The following is an 11,361-nucleotide window of genomic DNA, read 5'->3' as shown; positions in this document are numbered from 1 at the left end:
GGTACTGTCTTCTGGAAGGCTAACAGGAACAACTAGATTAACAAATGGAAGAAAACAGTAAGACCTTTATCATAAATACTGTCAAAGATTGAGTGTACTTTGGAGTGTTTGGAAACCTTGTACTTGTCATACCTCATGACTAGCCAAAAATTCTTTGTATATATCAAAAAAACATTTTTAGCTGAAACACAGTATGGTCAGGTTATAGGCAGCCCATGAATAGACAGACACAAAATGAATAGAAATTTTGCCTGTAGAAATACAGGGTTGCCTCTCTGTGCGTGCTTTGTAAAAGATTGGAGTTGTGCGGTTACTAGCAGTGTGTCAAACTGCTGGGTAAAGACTGAATTCTCTTTTGACACAAGTTTTTCATATCCCCTAAACATATTTGTTGCAGCAGTGTGAAGTTTTCAGAAAGATACTTGGTTTCTTGATAAACTTAACTTACTTTGACTATGATTGAATAAAAGTAGGTTGTTTTTTTTTTACTTAGCATATTAAGGAGGTAGTATAAACAATGAATTTTACTCTTTCAGGTTTGGCTTAAGAAAAGGATGTCATTCTGATGTGGAGACTGGATACCGTCTGCATTCCACTGACTCTGATGATCAGGTAATTAAATGATTTTTTAATACAGTCATCTCTGTTACCTAATGAAAAGGAAAACTGGAGTATCTTGAATAATAGAAGAAAAACAGATTAATTTGAATACTATTACATCTGGACTAGAAATAGCTTCTGCAAAGCTAGCAGGAGTGTCTGGCCTGTGTCTTACAGGTACATGCAAATTGGCTTTGTGTGCAATGAATTTGGCTCTGACAAATCCCATTAAGGCACAGGATGTAGTTTGTAAACACAACTATGCTGTTTATGGACTAGAGCTGGTCCTAGCAGAAGTATAGCCATATCTGTTGGATTTTTGTGCCAAATAGAATGAGTTCTGTGGAGTCGGCGCTGCAGCACTGTTTTCTGTGTAGTGCTGAGTCAATTACCTCCAAGACAGAAACAGATTGTAGTTAATAGCTAACTGTACATGGGAATAAGAATAAAAACTGCACACGTACTATTACCAAAACACAAAATCCAGCAAATGGACACGTGTTCAGTAGCACTTTTTGTTTTGCAAAATGTGTGTGTTTGCAAGCTTTTATGTAGTTGCAAAGTAATATGTGGCAAATGACACGTTTTTATTGGTTATCGGTTGTTCTTCAGATGACAGAGTGGGGAACACTCCCCTCTAAAATGGTATCTTGGTTTACTGAAAGAAGTCAGTGATACTCACATTCTGACTGCAGTATTCTTTTTGCAGGTTGATACTATTCATAATGGACTTGACCGTTGTGCAGCTTTACTGAAGAATATCTTACAAAATGAGGCCACAGGTTGTGCTTGTTGAAAATCAAAGCTACATTTTTAGTTTTTTTAAGAATGTTGGTTTGTTTTGTTGACTCATTTTTCTTTTGACTAATACTAGGAAGGGAGACTAAACAATCTGGGAAAACAAATTCTGTTAAAATTATTTCCAAGACTTTGCTAACCAGAGGAAATACTTACAAGAAGACAGGGTTGAAAAAAAACGTTACTCCTGCCCATGCCCGAAAAGAAAGTGGTAAGTGGGCTTTCTTGTGCTTGCTTTTTTCTCAAACAACATTGAGAGACTCCTCAACTTAGAGGCATAACAAGGCTTCTGGTAGTTATTTGTTATAGTTTGATCCAGAGCTGGGTCCACAGAAGGGTGTAAACATTACTCATTGCCTTTTGTTTACCCTAAATGTTTACTATACAGTTACTGAAATTCACAAATGTTTTGAGTTTCATGTACCAGGAAAAAAGCTGAATATGTTTACAAATGCCAGCATAATTGAGTTTATTGGTAGGAAGTGTGGAGAAGAATGATAATACCCATGCCCTGTTTGTTTCCTTTAGACAGTGAAGCATTGGGGTCACAACAACCCCAAGGCAACACTGCAGGCTTGGGGAAGAGGAGCTGAAAAGCTGTCCAGCAGAAAAGGACCTGAGCATTCTGCCTGACAGCCAACTGATTATGAGCTAGCAGTGTGCTTAAGTGGCCAAGAAGGCCAACAGCATCCTGGCTTGTATCAGAAGTAGTGTGGCCAGCAGGAGTAGGGCAGTGATTGTCCCCCTGTACTGGGCATGAGCAAGGCCATACCTTGACTACTGGTTTCAGTTTTGGCCCCTTGCTACAAGAAGGACCCTGAGGTGCTTGAGCATGTCCAAAGACAGGCAATGAAGGTGGTGAAAGGTCTAGAGCACAAGTCTTATGAGGAATGGCTGAGGGAAGTGGGGTTGTTGAGCCTGGAGAAAAGGAGGCTCAGGGGAGACCTTGTCACTCTCTTCAGCTGCCTGAAAGGAGGTTGTAGTGAGGTGGTGATGGTCTGTTTTCCCATGTATCAAGAGAGAGGACAAGAGGAAACGCCCTCAAGTTGGACCAAAGGAAGTTTAGATTGCCTGTTAGGAAAAAATGTTCACAGAAAGTGTTGTGAAACCTTGGAAGAGGCTGCGTAGGAAAGTGGTGGAGTCAGCATCCCTGGAGACATTTAAAAGATGTGTAGATGTGGTGCTTTGGGACATGGTTTAGTGGTTGACCTGGCAGTGCTGGGTTAACAGTTGGACTTGATGTTCTTGAAGATCTCTTCCAACCTAAACTGTTTTGTGATTACAGTGCTTGGTGTTTGTCTATAAGCTGTCCTGGAGTTAGTTTGAACGACCTGGTCTAGTGGGAGGTGTCCCTGCCCATGGCAGGGGGGGTGGAGCTAGATGATCTGTAAGGTCCCTTCCAACCCAAATCGTTCTGTGGTTCTATGTGTCCAGCCAGACTTTTTTCAAAGATCATTTTCTGGTAACAGGGAAGTGTTGCAATAAATAATAAGAACTCAAATGATTTAGGGGCCCGAGCATTTGAATGGAAAGGTGGATGGAGTGCTGTGCTGTAGGCTGCGTGCTCTCAGTTGAACTATTTCACCCTTGATTAGCATTTCTCCCTCTCTCTGTTTCTTTTGTGTGATTTCTAATCCAGTCGACAGGTGGGGCCTGTAGACCAGGTGTGCAGCAGGATGGCTGTTTTGTCAGTTGTGGAAGGCGAGCACAGAGCCGATTGTTTTCCAACACGGAAAGTACGATGGTTTAATTACACCCAACATAAGAAAATGATGTTTGGAGAGTGCTTTGGTATGGGTTATTCTGAATGGCTTAAAAACTTGGGAAGCAGCTAAGCAGAGATTGTAGGAATTATGAATTCCATTTGAGAACTAGCCTTCTGTAGGTTTAAATTTCTGTACTTCCTTCACAGACAGCTGTCTGTCCAACTGGGTTAGGTTGTTCTGTCTGGGGAAATAAAAAAAAAAAAAAAAAAAAAATTAATTTGCTGGTGAGTCAAAATCTGCCTGAAATCTTAGGCTATAGGGTTCTTTTTCAAAGGAGTATGCGTGAAAATACTACGTGTTTATGTAGATGGAGAAAAGGGACAACTTCAGCAAGGTTTTTTGTTCTTTCTTTCTCTCTAGTGCCAACATCAAATAGAAAACTTGCCTCACACACCATATATTCTAATGAGAAGGAACTTCCTAGCGCAGCACAGAGCCAGATGGTTCAACCAGTTCACATGCCTTGCAGTCAGCACCCTCCTGTGCTGCACCAGAAGCGGTGCGAGCATGTGCAAACTCAGATGTCTCTGATAACTGGCCAAACACTGCATAACAGCAAGGAAATGCCTGCTGTACCACCTCTTCTGACCTCAGGTCACGGTTAGTGGAGCAATTAATGTAGAGCCTGCAATATTACTGTATTAGTTCTGCTCAAAATTGTCCTGACCCATGAGTGTTGTTTTTTTTTAGGATGTCAAAATGTTACAGCTGTTAGTTATCGATTACCTACCTCCACATCAGCTCTGTCCCTGCAGCATTCAGCTAATCTTTTATCTACTCAGTCAGTAAGTGAAAGTTTGATTCTGACTATTAATAAATGTTTTCAATTACCATTGCCTACTTATTTAAATGTATGGGGTTTCTTGTATTTATGTAATAATTTTCCATAAGCAAAAAAAGGTATATTTCAACCTGTAGTGATGAACAGAATAAACAATAAGGGAAAATACTGCTATTTAAAAAATATTACATGTGGACAATGGAAAAAATGCAGTTGGAGGCATTTCAACAATCTGCTTGTCTCTGGATGGTGAAGTCTGTAATGGACAGCAAATATGGAAGGTGCAGGAAATTATTCGTTGCTGTTAATGATGACATGCTCAGTAAAACACGTGAGGATCATTAACCAACTCATGATAAAAGAAATCATATCTCATAAGTAGCTTTTCCCTGCCAATGACCAAGTGGATTATTTCTTCAGACACTGTGTAGTATCTTAGAGCCACATTTTAAAATACGTGCATATTTCAGGGTACAGACTAGAACTAATGGAGAGTACCAGCTGCCACCTTGGGAATGTGGTAAAGGGCTTGAACCTTGAAACTGTAATACTGTAGACTTGCCTTCCATCTGCAGGCAGCCCATGTAGAGCTGGTGCTGTCCTTGACTTTTAAGAAATTAATCTATTTAAAATATTGAAAGGTAACAGTGTTGTCTTTTCCTTTTTCTTCCCTGTTCTGGTTTGGCTCAAGGAGTGAGTGCTCATAAAGCAAAACCAAAACACTGCTAAGGTTTTTTCTTTACAGAACAGCTGAAAGCCCTCTGTGCTTTAATATTGCCAATTGCATTTAAGATAAAGGTAATCTAAACCAGATTTACCTTTTAATTACTCCTTAATATACAGGAAAATTATGCAACTGAGTTGTAGTTGCTTTTATAATTTGCAAAGAATGATCAAGACTACATTGAGTCAGCCAAGGGTGTGGAGTTTGGGGTTTGTTTTTTTTTTTAAGATTTAGAAAAAATCACATTAATTTTTTGTGTCGTATGAATATTCTTCATGCAGGATGTTCCTGTAGACAGTAGCAATGAACATGTGCTAGAGATGGGAGAACCTGTGGTTTGCCCACTAGTATCTGCTGCTCCTACTACTGCTGTGCAAATACAGTCTGCCACTGCTCCTCCTTGTGTGATCCCTTGTGTAGCATCAGGTGCATTAAGTAACTCTACAGTGCCTACGTTAGTCCCATCCTCCTCTGGCCAAGAGATGACCCCAAACCATGAGCAACAGATGAAGGAAGCTGATTTGATAAGATGCCTACAAGCTCACCTGGCCCTGTTACAGTCACATGAAATAATGAATGGCAGGACTGAACAGAAGTGCCATCATTGTCCAGCAAAACATAGTGCTTCAAGTAACCAGGAGGACGATACTTCTGAAGAACACAGCGAGGACATGGTCAGTGAAGAAGCCCCAGTGAGAGATACAAGCTGTAAGACAAGTTTTGTGAAGGAAGTTCTAAAGTCTAGAAAAGAAAGTCCAGAAGAAACAGCCCATAAAGTTAAGACTATAAAATATCTTCTGGGAGAGCTCAGAGCACTGATAACAGATCAAGGTGAGGACCTTTTCATCATGTAGTAGAGTGATTGCATAGAAACAATATGAGAGCTGCATTAAATGAGTGAGGTTCTGGAAGGTGTATGCGACATCTTAGTGTGGTTTTCCTCAACTGTAACTGGATGAGTATCATTTTTCTAGAGTATTTTAAGTTATCATAAGAGCTAGGGTAAAGATTGTCCTCATTTCATACACAGCATTTTCCCCTGAGGAAGGGGCAGTGTAGACAGATTGCAACAGCAATCCCACCAAGACTGGTCAGAGAGCTAGCCATTGGGTTGTGATTTATCAAGAACCTAAAGCATAGTTTCCATGGGCAAGCTTAATTTTTTTTTTTTTTTTTTTAATAAATGTAATTAAAATAAAGACGAAGTTTTCTTGGGGGGGAAAAATAAGCAGGTGCTATCATATCACTTTGTAGATTGCTTAATTGCATACAAAATATTACTGTCACATTACAAGTGTAAATGTTCACGGGGTGTTTTTTCCCCCCAACTTCTTACAGGTGACTCAGAGGTGTTAAGGCTGATGAGTGACCTGGAAGCCTGCGTAGCATTGCTCCCAGCTGTGGTGGGAAGTGTGAACGTGCAGGCTGAAATAGCACTGGCTTTGCAGCCCCTCCGAAGTGAGAACGCCTGCCTGAGGAGGTCAGTAGCTCAGCACGGGTTTTGTGTTCACTGCAGATGCACCTACAGCATCTTCAGCTGGCCTGTTCTGAATGGCACCTCCCTGTTACGCTGTAAGTGTTCGGCCCTTTCATTCCTGGCGGAGCAGCATTGACGTATGAGAGAGCCTGTTGGTAAGGCCATGTAGTTTAAAAAGAAATAATTAACACATAGCAAGACTTCAGTTAGTACTGGTTACACATCATGATTTGACCATTGTCTGGGTGGGATCAATGTATCATTCTCTCTGAAAAATGCAGTTGTCAAGATAGCTGGCCTGCTTATATTCTTTTTGTAGTGTGTTCTCCTATGCAAAAATGTCACTCATTTCAGGGGAGCTCTCAGACACCCAAGTGCTACCTGGGTAGCACTTCAGAACAGAAGAAAGATATTTACCAGAATTTGTGAGTGGTCTTTTGTGTTGAAAAAATACAGGAATATTAGAAAGATGCATTATTAAATTTTTTTATATATATTTATAAAACATTCTGTGATATTTAACTCCCTGCAGCAACTTCTTACCAAACCACTTTAAAATGCAGTGCTTTTGAACTTACTCTGAACTTTCTGAATCTCTGAAATGTCAAACTTTGTCATAATTCACATTTAGGAGACTCAGAATATTAAACCAAAAACTTGAGGAACGAGAAAGAAGTGAGAAGACATCTGGACAGAGCTGCAATTATGAATGTAAAGTACTAATAGATTATTTTTTATATATACCTATTTATGTACAATATATAGATGTAGAAATATGTAAAGATATAGATATATTAATAGAAATAACTATGTATTGTGGTATGTATTTAGGGACCACTGAGCTAAATGTGGGTCTAATTGTGCAATTGCATTTGCATGGGTTGTGGTATTTGTTTAGACTCCATATAGTGAGACTCTGCTTTTAGCTGCCAAGCAGATCGTTTTTCCTTACGAAGGTGACATTTAGATAGCTTGAGTTTTACCTTGCTGCCTCAGGAACTCCTTCTACCTGTAAGGAAAATTCACATTACCAAGACTATTTTAGAACTTAAGTTGATCTAGAAATTCAAACTGTACCACACAAAACACTTAAAACTTCTCATGTTTTGCTTCTGGTAATAGTTTCTTTGCAGTCCTTGAGTATGATGCTCCAGAGTCAATTGAAAGAATCACTGAAAGGCCTTGAGTCACTGCAGGCTAAAAATGAAGAATTACTTAAAATAATAGAAAGCCAGAAAAAAGAAAATAAACATCTTGCAAAAGATATTCAAGATAAAGAGCAAGAATTGCTTGAAAACAAACAGCATTATGACATTCATTCCACCAAGCTCAAGATTGGTATGTGTTTTGAATTTGTTTATTCTTCATTTAGTGTTTTAAAACTTAAATAATTAGGTAAATTCTTCTTGGCATTTTAGAAATGGAAGAGGCATTAGCAAATGTGAAGAGCCTTCAGTTTAAGCTGGAAGCTTCAGAGAAAGAAAATAAGATTTTGGGCATAACGCTGCGTCAGCGTGATGCGGAAGTGACCAGGCTGCGGGAGCTCACCAGGTACTACTGGATACGCCTCCTTGCTTCGCAGTGTTTCCATCTGAGTGACTTGGTGGTGGGAGGTCACATAGGCTAAAACTCTTCATAGGTACTTTTGCTACAGTGGGGCTGTAATTTTGGTAAGACAGAGTTGTTGTGCTCCACGACTTGAGTTCTGTTGTAAAGTAAATGGCTATCTGCCATAACTTGTGTGAAGTTTTAACTCTTTGTAGCAGACCTGCTGATCAGGAGCTCTATGGGAAGTGCATGGACCGGAGAATCCACTTATACGTTGCTTGAAGCTATAGAATTTGGACACTTAACTCTTAACCGGAATTAAGGAGGAATTTTTTTTTTCTTTCTTTCTTTCTTCACACTGGTTCAGAAATTGGTCTCTTTTTGAGTAGGGCTCACAGAAAGATCTGCCTTCAGAACCCACAGCAAGCTCTTCTTGTGGAAATGAGCAGTCCTTTCTTTAGCTGTACATGTATTTGAGGTAGATTATGTGCAGATATTAATTGTAGGTTAAAATGGGAGTTCTTGGATCACTGCATGATGGTGGTGTTGGAGTTTTTTTAGAGCTATTGATGTGAATTTGTTTCATCCTGTTCTTTTATGATGAATATAGTGGCAAGCTGGGAAAGTTAAATAGCTTTTTGCACATTCAGAGTGGTATGGACATAAAATTTGTTTGGTTGTGATACTCGGAGGAAGTAAAACTGTTGTCTGCCTTCTTCATATTTGATATTGATTGGAATGGCAGAGTATTTTTAACCAATACTTCAGACTTCTGGATACATTACACATTTTTATGACTACTACACTGACCACCAGATGGTAGTATAATGATGTCTTATTATACATATATAATATATTATATATCTAAGTGTTTAAGCATTTATTTTGATGTACAAAGCAGAAAATCAGACAAATTTTTTTAAAATTTAGATGCAATGGGAAGAGTGATTTAAAAAAAAAATTGTCACCTATTTTGATAATCGTAGAATCATAGAATGGTTTGGTTGGAAGGGACCTTAAAGATCACCTTGTTCCAACCCCCCTGCCACAGGAAGGGGCTTCTCCCACTAGACCAGGTTGTTCAGTGCCCCATCCAACTTGTTCTTGAACATCTCCAGTGATGGAGGATCCACAACTCCCCTGGGCAACCTGTTCTGGTGTCTCACCACCCTGACAGTGATAGTGAAGAAATAGCTTCTTATAATAATTTCTGTCTCTTTATCTTTATATATACACACACATATATATTAATATATAACTATGTATTTTTCTATAGTAATTTCTATAACAATAACTTTCTGTGTTTTGTAACAGGTTCTTGGCATCCATTTATTTCATTTTATAGTACTCAAAGCAGGTGATTCAGGAATAATCTCAAGGACTTCAGTGGGTTGTGCTATTCTAGTTACTTTATAGGCATATATAGGCATATATGGACTATATAGGCACGTAGCTGAGCTGAAGAAAGAAATTCAAGAAACTTGGAATTGGTTGACATTTATAGTACATTTTATGGCAACATGTAGAAAGAGAATTCCAACTTTGTTGGAGTTTGATAGATCTAATGTTTTGATGTGATATAAAAAAAATTTAAACTATTCTTTTAGTGACTGTTTTTACATCTGATTAATTGGTCTTATCTTACCAGAACCCTGCAGGGCAGTATGGCCAAAGTTCTGTCTGATCTCACAGTAGACAATATTAGATCCAAACGTGAAAAAGGTCTCTCGAAGTCTCTCTTGGAAGACCATGAAAAGCAAATGCAGCCTGATCCATTTCCTGGGAGTACTTCAGTAATGACTTACTTTAAAAAATTAGAAATGGATCATGTTTTGACAAATACAGAACTTCAGTTCTCAAATAAAAGTGGAGAATTAGAAATGCGAAATCCAGCCTTTGGAAAGTCTGCTGCTGCTGAAGGAAATAAAGCCAGTAGTACATTCTTAGAAGAAGTGACATCAGCTCCCAGAAAACTAATAACCTCACCGAAGCAAGATGCAGAAACAGTTAGTGACTCTGGGACTTTACTAGGAGACCAAAACAGGTTGGATGAGACTGTCTATATTCCCTTGACTAGCAGCGCCTCTAAAAACAACGCGCCGCTCTCTGAAGGAACTGGTGTGCTGCCCCGAAGCAGAGGGGCGTGTAAGGCATTGGGGTACAACTGTGAGCTCTCAAACTCTGTGCAGCAGGATGGAGGTGAGTTATCAAGGGAGCCAACTGTTCTGGATAAATTAACTGCTGGGTACAGTGTGAAAAAGACTATGGAAAACACACTTGAAGTTACAGGGGGTAAAGTGAAGCCAGAAGGACACAAATTCCAAATGAGGCCAAAGGGAACTCCGAGTGGAGCTGCAAAAGACTTCACTGGTAAGGCAGAGCAGCCTCAGCCTGGTACATACCCTCGCCTTCCAGTGCCCTTTCAGAAAGAGGTTTCTCAGAAAAACGGCAGTGAAATAACTCACTTTAGTTCCACTTTATTCAATGACATATCAGGAAGGTCTGAGTGGAGTGCATCCTCTTTCTCAACATTTACTTCTCGAGATGAAGAGGACTTCAAGAATAGCTTAGCAGCCTTGGATGCCAACATAGCTAGGTTACAAAGAACTCTGCAAAACAGCATTATGAAACAATGAGTATGAGGAAACAAAATGGGCTGCACATTTTTGGGTTATTTACATTTTTCTGAAATAATATTAAGTATTGTACTGATACGAATATTTGTATTTTTTGGTATGAAATCACTTGTTCCTAGCTAAGGAAATTATGTATGGGATTTGTTCCTCTTTAAGATGTGGTGCTGTGTCCTTTGATGTGTACAACTTGAAATAACTAGTATAAATGCTTTTTTAAAAATTATTGCTTGGGATTGTACTCTTTAATTGCAAAATTAATTCTTAGAACAGCACTTGATAACTTTAAAAAACTGACGTGCATTTGGCACTACAGATTTTCTGTTAAATGATACATGATTTTTCTGCGTGCTTTTTTAAAGTAGTAAGAACATTGTTGAAGTCAGAGATGTGATACAGAAATTTTTATTTCATTATTATTTCACTGTTATAAAATTGGATGCATCATTGTTTTCCTCGGTTTTGACCATGCATTTCAAGACACTAGATCCTTGTTCTGGTTGTACTATGAAGGTGTGCAAACAGTAGTGTCAGCATCAAAGAAACAGATGAGCAGGACTTCTTGTTTAGCTGTATTGCTTCTTAATCCAAATTGGTTTTTTGAAAGAAGAAGTGGGAATTTAACTGGTAGAAGTGGAGCTGCCTTGAACATAAAAAGTGTTCTGCCTTGACTAGGTTGGTCTCTTCAAGTTGTCCTTTTTGTTGGGTTTTTGGTTTTGTGGTGTTTTTGTTTGCTTGGTTTTGGGTTTGGTTTTGTTTTAAAGAGGACTTAAGTGTAGAAGGCTAAGTTCAGCTTCCTTGTTTACTATTTTTTTTTCTTCAAGGAACAGTTGCAAGGTACCATACATGGGCAAAAGGTTCCACAGGTAGAGGCCGGGGAAGAGCTAGCTCCAGACTTGCTCTGCAGGAACATTGAGAGTTACAGTTGCTAAGTCAGGATCACCCTGTTAAAAAAAAAAAAAAAAAAAAAAAATGCAGCCACCATATGGGATTTGCAGTGGTAAAAGTCAGTTTTATGTTTTGAGCATTTTTAC

General features: G+C 39.0%; 1 protein-coding gene across 1 annotated transcript; it reads left to right on the top strand.

Annotated features, from left to right (window-relative positions):
- Positions 1 to 536: 536 nt before the first annotated feature.
- On the top strand, positions 537 to 10,330 carry CCDC14 (coiled-coil domain containing 14; the record flags this gene model as incomplete). Its single annotated transcript, XM_008944805.1, has 9 exons — positions 537 to 612; positions 1,310 to 1,382; positions 3,855 to 3,949; positions 4,951 to 5,500; positions 6,008 to 6,149; positions 6,778 to 6,857; positions 7,269 to 7,484; positions 7,565 to 7,697; positions 9,343 to 10,330. Coding segments are annotated over 9 exons (2,353 nt in total), but the record flags the coding sequence as incomplete, so codon positions are not given.
- Between the last annotated feature and the right edge of the window lie 1,031 nt (positions 10,331 to 11,361).

Source organism: Merops nubicus, unplaced genomic scaffold, assembly GCF_000691845.1.
Source record: "Merops nubicus isolate BGI_N331 unplaced genomic scaffold, ASM69184v1 scaffold18777, whole genome shotgun sequence".
Classification (NCBI taxonomy): Eukaryota; Metazoa; Chordata; class Aves; order Coraciiformes; family Meropidae; genus Merops; species Merops nubicus.
This window is presented reverse-complemented; position numbering and strand designations above follow the sequence as displayed.